General features: G+C 45.7%; 1 protein-coding gene across 1 annotated transcript in view; it reads left to right on the forward strand.

The window, feature by feature from the left end:
* LOC126282101 (cytochrome P450 6a2-like) overlaps positions 1–13,049 on the forward strand; it is a 106,044-nt gene that overhangs the window by 56,168 nt on the left and 36,827 nt on the right. The window contains exon 3 of the mRNA XM_049981561.1: positions 1,887–2,124. Within this exon, the coding sequence (XP_049837518.1) occupies positions 1,887–2,124 (238 nt within the window). The remainder of the gene's footprint in view (positions 1–1,886; positions 2,125–13,049) is intronic.

Below are 13,049 nucleotides of genomic sequence, written 5' to 3' on the forward strand. Positions count from 1 at the left end.
CTACCTCGGATATGATGTGTCCCATCGCTCGTTCGCCGACTGTAACACCTCGTTCAAACTCACTTAAACCTTGATGTAGCAGCAGTAGTCGACCTAACAATTTCACCAGATTCTTTTTGTGTTATACAGACGTTAGCGATCACAACGCCGTTTTTTTCTTTTTTACATATCTCTTTATTTAAATACATGTGCCTATACCAGTTTCTTTGACTCTTCAGTGTATAAACCTTGTGACAGATTTGTAGCACTTACAAATATGAAGATGGCAATCTAACTTTGCTGAAAATAGTATTATTTGGTGTACTTAACATCTCTGTGATACAATTATCGCTTAAATTTTAGTGTAAATAGTATTGCATCGGAGTGTCTCTTCTGTGAGTTTAGATACATGTTTTCAGTTGCCGGATGGCAGTGTGACACACTGATGATATGAAGATATCACTATAACTTTGCTGAAACTACACTACTGGCCATTAAAATGAGGATGATAACCGGGTATTCATTGGACAAATACATTATACTAGAACTGACATGTGATTACATTTTCACGCAAATTGGGTGCATAGATCCTGAGAAATCAGTTCCCAGAACAACCACTTCTGGCCGTAATAACGGCTTTGATACGACTAGGCACTGAGTGACACAGAGCCTGGATTGCGTGTACAAGTACAGCTGCCCATGCAGCATCAATACGGTACCACAGTTCATCAAGAGTAGTGTCTGGCGTATTGTGACGAGCGATTTGCTCGGCCGCCATTGACCAGACGTTTTCAGTTGGTGAGCGATATGGAGAATGTGCTGGTCAGGGCAGCAGTCGAACATTTTCTGTATGCAGAAATGCCCGTACAGGACCTGCATCACGCGGTCGTGCATTATCCTACTGAAATGTACGGTTTCGCGGGGATCGAATGAAGGGTAGAGCCACAGGTCGTAACACATCTGAAATATTATGTCCACTGTTCAAAGTGCCGTCAATGCGAACAAGAAGTGATAGAGACGTGTAACCAATTGCACCCCATATCATCACGCCATGCGTTACGCCAGTATGGCGATGTCGAATACACACATCCCCTGTGCACTCACCGCGATGTCGCCAAACACGCATGCGACCATCATGACGCTGTAAACAGATCCTGGATTCATCCGAAGAAATGACGTTTTGACATTCGTGCACCCAGGTTCGTCGTTGAGTACACCGTCGCATGCGCTCCTGTGTGTGATGCAGCGTCAGGGGTAACCGCAGCCATGGTCTCCGAGCTGATAGTCCATGCTGAATCAAACCTCGTCGAACTGTTCGTGCAGATGGTTGTCGTCTTGCAAACGTCCCCATCTGTTGACTCATGGATCGAGACGTGGCTGCACGATCCGTTACAGCACGGCGTTCCGTATTACCCTCTTGAACCCATCAATTCCATATTGTGCTAACAGTTATTGGATCTCGACCAACGGGAGCAGCAATGTCGGCATACGATAAACCGCAATCGCAGTAGGCTACAATCCTACCTTTATCAAAGTCGGAAACGTGATGCTATGCGTTTCTCCTCCTTACACGAGGCATCCCAATGACGTTTGACCAGGCTACGCCGGTCAACTGCTGTTTGTGTATCAGAAATCGGTTGGAAACTTTCCACATGTCAGCACGTTGTCGATTTTTCCACCGGCGCCAACCTGGTGTGAATGGTCTGAAAAGCTAATCATTTGCATAATCACAGCGTCAGTAGCACGTCATCTTCGTGGTGTACCAGTTGTAATGGCCACTAGTGTAGTTATCAGGATGTGTATGAAATGCGATCTGGGCAGTAGACCTTCTACTTTGGAAGCCTTTACTGTACATTAATGTCTGTGTTTCTTCCCCGCATATCCTTACACTCGCTGCTATTCGCCAGGTATCGCAGCCCACCCGCTGGGACCCGCTGCTGCCCTTCCTGAGCCCCTTGCTGCGGCCCCTGCGGTACCTGCTTCCGCGATGCACAATTGTCTCGGAGGGCCACCAGCTGTTCCAGCGGCTCTTCCGCGAGACCGTGGAGCACCGCGAGCGGCACGGCATCCAGTGCGATGACGTCATCCAGCTGCTGCTGCAGATTAAGAATGGCGGACTCGTCACGCCGTGCAGCAGCCCTGCCCGTAAGTCGTTCGTGCCGAGTCCTCCAGCGCTAAGCCACCGCCCCCCCCCCCCCACACACACATGATTTCCACACAATCATTTATCACCGTCTCGTTCGTACAACTGACACACAAAAATACGCAGGCCAGCTGAAAAGGAATAGCTCCATGTTTTTTATTCTGTTTTCACTATCGGTTAAGACATAGATGTCATGCTTTGTATTCTGTTGAGGAATTCAGATATCCAGAAATGGAATGGAACGTCTGAGATACGTCACGTCATTAAATTTGATACACCTAAAAATTACGAGATCCTAGTGTGTGGGAAATATGTTACGGAAAAAAAGAGAATGCATATTTACAGGAAAATTTGCATATGTAGATTTTATATCCGAATATCCAGATTGAAATAGTCCTAAGATTTACTCAGTAATGGTCATCAAAGATGTGGAATTCGCTAAGACTCTCAATACAATTCCACTTTCTACATGCTCATTAACATTAATATTTCCATGAATATTTATATAGCAGAATGCTTAATAAATTAGTAGGGTTGCCGTAGCGTGGATCGTAAAACACAACAGGATACACTACATCGGGATATAAATTGTTCGTCTCCAGATTTGCAGATGTCGAAATGTGCTGCAGATCTCAATCATGTGTTCTTAATAATAAATATAAAACGTGTGCTAAAATATTCGTCGCTGCTGTTCAGTCAATAAACTTCTGAAAATCGCAGACTACTGCTAAGAGATTCCACATTTGCGGATTCCGTCTTGATTCTTATGTAGTAAATTTTAGTTTTCCGAAATGTCGTAGCACACAAGCGAAAACAGTATTTCATAATTCCACAACAGCTTTATTTCAGTGATACAAAAATGTAATTATATTACTTGCTTCTTTTCTTGAATTCAGGAATGATCAACGTCACTTTCCACTGGCTTGCAACCTTTCGTTCCTCCAGTCACCAGCTACTGGTGGAAGGGAAGACAGGTCTTTCTCATACCCTTAAGAACTTCTGTTTAGCCTTAGATGGCTTTCGTCTTTTGAGCGATTTTAATTGGTTTTCTATTCCATGGTCACGTATCTCAATTACTGCCATTTCGGTGTTCGTGCAGTGATTGAATTGACGAAGGAAACTAGAATCTTCTGCTGTGTACTAATTTCGAACGTCTGAATTTAGTATTTTTGTCCTCCCTGTTCCATTTTCCGGTTCGGTAGCATTATGGTAACTGAGCGACCGACAGATAATTCTGATTCTTTTACTGAATAGGGAGAAATCGTTACTTCTTAGTTACTTTCGTCAAATTAGTCGGTAAAATTTTACTTTAGAATTTAGTGAATGCTTCTCTCACTATCCCATTAGCCTATTTTGTCTTAGTTTGTCGTTTACTTATCAGCATTGCTTTGACTTCGCTTAAGTCTGTTTGATGCTTCCTTCGCTGTGTCAGAAGCTTTTTAACGCGACTATTTTGAGAGGACTGCTGAAAAGTTGTGACTCTAAATTTTTTTCTGTTCTAAAATTTCTTTTCTGTTCCCAAATTCCCTGTCAAGCGCTGTCTGGCTGGGCTAGCACTTGGTTGGGTGACCATCCGACCTGCCGTGCGCTGTAGGTAAGTGGAGTGCACTCAGTCCTTCTGAGGCAAACTGAGGAGCTACTTGATAGAGAAGTAGCGGCTCCGGTATCGGAAAGCGACATACGGGCGGGAGAGCGGTGTGCTCGCCACATGCCCCCCCCCCCCCCTCCCCCGGGGCCGCATCAGGTGACGCCTGTGGGCTGAGGACGACTCGGCGGCCGGTCGGTAGCGCTGGGTCTGACAGGGTTTGTGGACGGAGTTTACGTTTTAAGTTCTCTAAATCAATTTATATATTACATATCACGCACATTATTCACTAGCCTTTCCCTTTCACTGACACGAGTTGCAACTTTCTGCCGCTAGAGGGCTCCGAATTGTAGAGCGTAACAAGGCGGTTTATCAAGAAACGACGACGGTGTGTGAGAAACTGCCTGCTGTAATCGAGTTCTTAGCTCCAGCAAACGTGCCTCCAATAGAAATTTTAAAAATGGTTCAAATGGTTCTGAGCACTACGGGACTTAACTTCTGAGGTCATCAGTCCCCTAGAACTTAGAACTACTTAAACCTAACTAACCTAACGACATCACACACATCCATGTCCGAGGCAGGATTCGAACCTGCATCGTAGCGGTCGGGCGGGACCAGACTGTAGCGCCTAGAACCGCTCGGCCACTCCGACCGGCTGAAATTTTAAGTGAATAAAAGCTGTGTATGCTGATGACTGTATCGACATGAGTAATATGCTCGTAATGAAGGAGATGGAGGTGCTAGTCGCATCATGTATAACAGAGCTCTGTTTCCGAAACCTTAAGAACACCTTCGAGGACTTCACTCTGACAGTGATGCAGCAGTGCAAATAGAGGTCAGGTTGTTGTTCGCTCAAAAATGTGAAATGTTCTACATTGACGCTACCAGCAAACTAGCCTCTCATTGGGAGAAATGTGTTCATCGCCACGGTGACTATGTTGAGAAGTAAAAGCCTGAAGAATAAAATGTTAATAAAGGCTGTTTTATATAAAAATCTTTAAGAGTTTTCACGTAAGATATTCGGAGTCATCATTTTTCAGCACGCTCTCGCAGGTAGGGCTAATCCTATAATAATCCTAAAATAAATAAAGGACTGAAAACTACTAAAATGAACACTTGCAACACCTGCAATACATAGTGTTTGCAAACCTCCGTCATTCTGAAGGCGTGTATCGTCTCTTATGACAATGATTCCAAAACGTAGCTCAGTCACATTATGCTAACTGTCGTTCGCGTTCCGTGGCAGTCTGCGAATCGCCCCCCCCCCCCTCCCCCCGCCCTTATAACCTCTACTACACCGAACACTTACCGATTTCTTACTTTATTCGCAATCTTGACGCCTACCACCGAATTCTTTCGTCCCTAACATTCGTTTTCTCCCATACCTGCACCACGATATCTTTCCGGATTTACGTATACCGTCACTCCACATCCTAATTCAACGAAAGTTTATCCGCCTACCCCAACCGGGTCACGAAACGTCCCTGAAGATGTACCCATGTTCCTACGGGCTTTTACCTCACCTTTAAACTTCAAGTAATTATGCTTTCTTATGTAACTATTATTAATAACTTCGATTTCTCTGGTAGTAAAGATGGTTAACACTTATATGAGTAGATCGACTCCTCCCCCCACCCCTCCCCATGTCGATTGGAATGACGCCGACGTAATAACAATGAAGTGAAAACAAAAATACGCCATTAGGCCTAACACCTACCCAAAAATTTACTCTTGTCATAGCTTGAATACTAGTTCACGCATTCACCTTTCATCACTAAGTAACCTGCTATGAGGGCACAAATGTGTCAACAGGCCCCACGTTTACCACATTTATTTAGCTAAGATCGATATTTCGAGACATTAATGTCTCGCCCAGTTTCGTTATCCGTATGCAAGGCGGTCTTCCTGTACTGGATACTTGTTTTGTTAACGCCACATTGTTATTTACTAACCATTTACAATGGTCTTCTAAGAATTTTAATACAAGAAAGGATACCAGTAATTAAAAAAGGAGTGAATTAGGTCTGTACCCTGTTCCCCGTCTTATTCAGTCTATAGCTTGCTCTTGCAGAAATTTGAATTATGGAGACATTAGGAAAGGGGACTAGTATTGACAAACAAGAAAGAGGCTATGGTTTGAGAATGCTGATATCCGTGGTACATGTCCATACATAGAATCTTCTCTTAGCAGTAAGATGTGAGTCTGTGCGTGGTGTCCAGAAAGGGCTCTTGTACTGCCAGCGATGACAGTAGCTGATGGGCATCACATAATGCCATGTTCTTCCAGGAACTGAAGTTCTCGCAGGAAAAGCTCCCCCATCTCAAGTAACGCTCTTCTTAGCGTTATGAAAAAATTCGTCTCGGCATATTCTTCAGCTAACCGGTTATGAAAAAATTCCACTCGACATGTCCTTCAGCTAACTGGTTAGTTCTAATATTTATTATCAACAATCACATTACTTGATAGCAACTTTTCTATGACAAATTATGTAGGGCGCACAAAAAGCATTCCTGTGTGCTCTTTGCCAACGTTTACTTTACCAATATCTGTAAATTCCAAAAGCAACAGAACTATACATTTTACAAGGTACCTTCGGTCACCTCCTATGTTATACAGGGCGTACATTAAGTCCGGGAACACTTTCAATTATTTATTGCACAAGAACCAAACGTTTTACAGATATCATACATACACTCCTGAAAATGGAAAAAAGAACACATTGGCACCGGTGTGTCAGACCCACCATACTTGCTCCTTACACTGCGAGAGGGCTGTACAAGCAATGATCACACGCAGGGCACAGCGGACACATCAGGAACCGCGGTGTTGGCCGTCGAATGGTGCTACCTGCGCAGCATTTGTGCACCGCCGCCGTCAGTGTCAGCCAGTTTGCAGTGGCATACGGAGCTCCATCGCAGTCTTTAACACTGGTAGCATGCTGCGACAGCGTGGACGTGAACCGTATGTGCAGTTGACGGACTTTGAGCGACGGCGTATAGTGGGCATGCGGGAGGCCGGGTGGACGTACCGCCGAATTGCTCAACACGTAGGGCGTGAGGTCTCCACAGTACATCGATGTTGTCGCCAGTGGTCGGCGGAAGGTGCACGTGCCCGTCGACCTGGGACCGGACCGCAGCGATGCACGGATGCACGCCAAGACCGTAGGATCCTACGCAGTGCCTTAGGGGACCGCACCGCGACTTCCCAGCAAATTAGGGACACTGTTGCTCCTGGGGTATCGGCGAGGATCATTCGCAACCGTCTCCGTGAAGCTGGGCTACGGTCCCGCACACCGTTAGGCCGTCTTCCGCTCACGCCCCAACATCGTGCAGCCCGCCTCCAGTGGTGTCGCGACAGGCGTGAATGGAGGGACGAATGGAGACGTGTCGTCTTCAACGATGAGAGTCGCTTCTGCCTTGGTGCCAATGATGGTCGTATGCGTGTTTGGCGCCGTGCAGGTGAGCGCCACAATCAGGACTGCATACGACCGAGGCACACAGGGCCAACACCCAGCATCATGGTGTGGGGAGCGATCTCCTACACTGGCCGTACACCTCTGGTGATCGTCGAGGGGACTCTGAATAGTGCACGGTACATCCAAACCGTCATCGAACCCATCGTTCTACCATTCCTAGACCGGCAAGGGAACTTGCTGTTCCAACAGGACAATGCACGTCCGCATGTATCTCGTGCCACCCAACGTGCTCTAGAAGTTGTAAGTCAACTACCCTGGCCAGCAAGATCTCCGGATCTGTCCCCCATTGAGCATGTTTGGGACTGGATGAAGCGTCGTCTCACGCGGTCTGCACGTCCAGCACGAACGCTGGTCCAACTGAGGAGCCAGGTGGAAATGGCATGGCATGCCGTTCCATAGGACTACATTCAGCATCTCTACGATCGTCTTCATGGGACAATAGCAGCCTGCATTGCTGCGAAAGGTGTATATACATTGTACTATTTCCGACATTGTGCATGCTCTGTTGCCTGTGTCTATGTGCCTGTGGTTCTGTCAGTGTGATCATGTGATGTATCTGACCCCAGGAATGTGTCAATAAAGTTTCCTCTTCCTGGGACAATGAATTCACGGTGTTCTTATTTCAATTTCCAGGAGTGTATGTCAATTTGAAGAGAAACCTACGGTCGTTTGTTCGAATCCTGCCTCGGGCATGGATGTGTGTCATGTCGTTCAGTTAGTGAGGCTTAAGTAGTTCTACGTTCTACGGGACTGATGACCTCAGAAGTTAAGTCCCGTACTGCTCAGTGCCATTTGAACCATTTGTATTGGAGTTAGACAAAAACAAGTGTTCTACAGCTGTTCAACGGATATTTAGAACCAAGTACCGTAAGAAGCCACGAACAAGGAAGGCCGTTTACCATTTCTTTACGACGATTTGCTTGTGTCCGGCAAAGAGAAGCGGACGTCTCAGCGTTTATACATTAATTTTTAGCAACGAAGCCACTTTTCACACTAGTGGGAAAGAAAACAGGCGTAACTGTCGAATCTGGGCTACAAAGTATCCACACGCGTGCATTGAATCTGATAGTGATTCCCCAAAGGTTAATATTTTTTGTGCCTTGTCACTTCGAAAACTCCAGGGGCCATTCTTCTTCTCCGAGAGCACTGTCACTGGTTATTCCCACTTGGACATGTTGCAGAAATGGCTAATGCCTCAAACGGAATCGGATTCTCCGTTCATCTTCGGGAAGATGGGGCTCCACCCCATTTCCATCGTGAAGTTCGTGGGTACCTGAACACTGAGCTGCCGCATCGATGGATCTACCGTACTACAGAAGGGGACAGCTGTTTCATAAAATGACCTCCCCAATTACCAGATCTCACTCCGTGTGCCGGCCGCTGTGGTCCCGCGGTTAAGGCGCTCAGTCCGGAACTGCGTGACTGCTACGGTCGCAGGCTCAAATCGTGTCTCGGGCTTGGATGTGTGTGATGTCCTTAAGATAGTTAGGTTTAAGTAGTTCTAAGTTCTAGGGGACTGATGACCACAGATGTTAAGTCCCATAGTGCTCAGAGCCATTTCACTCCGTGTGACTTTTTTCTCTGGGGACAAAGAAATGGTTCAAATGGCTCTGAACACATTGCGACTTAACTTGTGTGGGCATCAGTCGCCTAGAACTTAGAACTAATTAAACCTAAGTAACCTAAGGACATCACACACATCCATGCCCGAGGCAGGATTCGAACCTGCGACCGCAGCGGTCGCTCGGCATCAGACTGTAGCGCCTTGAACCGCACGGCCACTCCGGCCGGCTGTGTGTGGACACATTAAAGATCTGGGGTATGTACCGCCTCTACCACGGGATGTAGCAGAGCCCCGGGAGAGAATACGGGAAGCGATTGCCACAGTCGAGGATGACATGCTGCGACGTGTATAGGAAGAATTCGACTACGGCATTGACGTCTGCCGGGTGACACATGGATTGCATATGGAATGTTTGTAAAAAAAAAGACTTTCAGAGTTTCTGTTCAAAATACAATACGTATTGCATCTGTACAATTTTCAGTTCATGTGCAACCAATGACTGAATGTGTTCCCAGGCTTTATTTACATTCTGTACTAACATCAGTGACCGTGCAGGCAGCAATAAGCTACTGGTCGGTACCAACTCTCCAGAGGTAGTACAAGAACTGTGTTCCCTCTCTCCAGCTGCTACAACAGCTTGTATGGTTCCTTCCTAGCATCATACACTAAGATGACAAAAGCCATAGGTTAGCGACTTGCACATGTAGAAATGGCGGTAGTAGCGATACACTTGCTACAAAACGGCAGTGCATTCGCTCTCAGATATCAAAAGGTTTCAAACGTGATTATGGACGCACGACGGGAATTAAAGACGTTGAATGCTGAATGATAACTGAAGCTAGACACATGATACATTCCGTTTCTGTAATCGTTACGGAAGTTAATATTCCGAGGTCCACAGTGTCAAGACTGTGCGGAGACTACCACATTTTCAGGAATTATGTATCGTAACGGACAACGCCGTGGCCGACGGCCTTAACTCAACGACCGAGAGCGCGGACTTGTCGGTGCTAAAAGACAAGCAACATTACATAGACTAACCGCAGAAATCCTTGTGAGACGTAGGACAAACGTATCCATTAGCACAGTGAGGTGGAATTTGGTGCGAATGTGCTATGGCAGCAGAAGACCGACGCGAGTGTCGTTGCTAACAGCACGACATTACGTGGAGCTAATCTCTTGGGTTAGTGCGTGCCCTTATTGGTTGGAAGGTAGACGACTGGAAAACAGTGACCTGTTCAGATGAGCCTCTATTTCAATTGGTAAGAGGTGATGGTAGGGATCGAGTGTGGCGCAGACCGCACTAGGATATGGACCTAAGTTGTGAAAAAGGCACTGAGCAAATTGGTGGTGGCTCCATAATGGCGTGGGCTGCGTTTACATGGAATGGATGAAGTCCTTGATCCAACTGAACCGATCGTTTACTTCAAATATGTTCGGCTACCATTTCCAGCCATTCATGTTCCCAAATAACGACGTCATGTCAGCGGCCACATTTGATTCGTTTGAAGAACATTGTGGATATGAGATCTGAAGTTTTCCCGGCGTATTTACAGTCTGAACAGCTGTCGGGTATCCGACCGGGTAGCTTCGTAATTTCTCCACAATATTTCGGCAGACGTACACGCTGCCATCTTCAGGTTGTTCCTGACGAATGCTGTGCTGTTGCTCTCGGCGCCGTATATGTACTAACCGTTATCCCCTCCACGGTCCCTCTCCTCCGACGCGGCGGCTACTGGAGGTGGTGGGGGAATCGGCGTCTGGGTCTGAACTGGAGTCTGCAGTCGGGGGCGGTCCTCGATCTTCAGGACCGCATCTTTCTCTCCAGGCTGAGTGCAGGGTTCCAAGCCTGACTAAGTTGAAGGCCGCTGTCTTTATTAATTAGATTGTCCTGTAGTCGGATTTCGGTGGCCTCTTTAGTAACGCAGTCCCAGAAGTAGGAGGATTGACAGAGTATTTTTGTTTTTTCATAGTCCATAGTATGGCCAGTCTTTATAAGTCAGCCACGGCTGACTTAATGGCCTGGCGTAATTCGGTGTGGCGCTTGTGTTCGCGGCACCTCTCTTCTACAGTGTGGACTATCTCCCCAATGTATGATTTTCTACACTGACAGTGAATTTGATAAACGCATGGTTTTCGGAGGCCTAGGTCATCATTCACTGAACCCAGTAGAGTCAAGGTTTTTACAGGGGGTCGGAAGGCACATTTCACATTGTTTTTCCCCAGGATTTCACCGATTTTTCTTGATGTGTTTCCGACTGGGACACGGTGTATACAGAAAACCTACACAAACAGATTTGTACCTAAATGCCTCCAGTTGCCACCGCAACTCCCAGTGTGAAGGCGTTTGGCGCACACTTGTTCACAGGGCACGATAGATCTGCGATCAGTACAGCCTTCCAGCAGAACTGCAGCACCTCGAGACAAAATTTCGGAAGAAATGGGTACAACCTGAAGCAAATAAGACACGCACTCAGACAGACTGCACCAAGAGAACAAGAAGAAGAAACACAAGTCATTGGTGTGCATTCAGTGTGTGGATAATTCGAGTGAATGATGTGGCGACCCAAATAGTCGGATATGAATCCCAATGTGGGGAGTAACCGACACGTCAGTTCGAGCAGACAATCCTGCACCGGGAACACTTTCGTAGTTGTGGTCGGCTATACGGACATCATGGCTCAATATTTCCGTAGGGGCTTCCACCGACTTGTTGAGTCCACGCCAGGTCGAGTAGCTGCACTACTACGGGCAAAACGAGGTCCGACGTGGAATTAGGAGGTATCATACGGGCTTTGTCACCTCAGTGTACCGTGCACCAACAGTCACAACGTCCCATCAGTCCCAACAAGACTAAGAAAAATCGCACATTCCTTCTTTCTGTGCGTACTACGTTTCTTCTTCATCCTATTTGGTATAGGTCTGACATACTTCAGTAATATATTATAGTCTATCGCACGAGTGTTTAGTAAGATACTTATTGGTTTCTTCGAGTGTCTTACTAATGAACTGAAGACTGCGCTCTCCCCCCTCCCCCATCACCGCTTTACCTTTAGCTGCACATTTACATTACGTTTCTAAATGTTCGTACATAAATCTCAACTTCTGTTCTGTCCACGTCACACCAACTGAAAGGTTGGGCTGTACTGTAGATACATTCAGTTGTAGAAATATGTTTAACCTTCAGTTACAGTAACACTGAGAAGGCTTTCTAGTGTGACTCTACTCACAAGCTAGACCATAGCAGTCGTAGATCAAAATAATACCGGTTCTAGCTTAAAAAAAAGAAACTCCCTTGGGGAGGCAGATATATAGCTATCTCCAGCTCTCATGTTGAGGTAATATTTATGTTAAAGCTCGTTTTTACAGTGGAAATTTCACCAAGTGCTTCCTTCTCATCTTTGTTTATATTACCTGTGTACAACCTGGAACTTTTAAGTTTCAACATATTCCCATACCGTAATTCAAGTATCCACTTGTTTCGCCTCTTCCCACCTACATGCCAATATAAATAAACGCGTTTACCGCACATTCACACTTGATGACACCGTCATGAAAACTGATAATAGAGTATGTGGAAATTTTGCGGTGCTATGTCTTGTAAATTATCCTATAAGCTGCAAAATTGAAAAAAGTTATTCTTCTCAACAAATCAGGAGATAAGTCACATGTGGTTTTCCTATGAAATTTCACAAAATAATTTTATTTACAGTTTTTCCTGTTTGTTAGTTTGAAATATAAAATTTACACACAATATTTTCTGCTAATGTCGCAATTAATTAAGGTATTTGCCTCTTTTTCGGTGGATACATCGCACATATGCAGGCTCAGGCTCGCATTATTCACCGCTGGTAACAACAACTGGTGTACAAATGTTTATTTCAATATCAGTCTAGACCAACGATTTCAAACAAGAAGTATTGTTAATGTGTGTGTAGACTTTTACAGTCGGTGGCAAATAAAATAAAATCCTTTGACCATTAGGCCGCATCTCGAAAATTATTATTAAAACCGACGTTTCGACCGTCCTCTTCAGGTATCTGTGCTGATATTTCTAGTAATAGTCATTCCTATACACCTACGTATTGAGCTTGCTAAGTAATAACCGATGTTACTATAGGGAATTTAAAAACTCGACGGCAAAGCTTCGTGAATGCTTTCCTCACACAACAAGATGATGGCTATGTCAACATAACTATGGAAATGCATTGTTACTGAGTTTTTCGAGCATTTTACTGTTACGCATTGCACGCTGACAATTGCCTTAGGCCGGAGGAAAATCTGCGAGTTCGGTAACAAGTA

This window comes from Schistocerca gregaria, chromosome 7 (genome assembly GCF_023897955.1).
Source record: "Schistocerca gregaria isolate iqSchGreg1 chromosome 7, iqSchGreg1.2, whole genome shotgun sequence".
Lineage (NCBI taxonomy): Eukaryota > Metazoa > Arthropoda > Insecta > Orthoptera > Acrididae > Schistocerca > Schistocerca gregaria.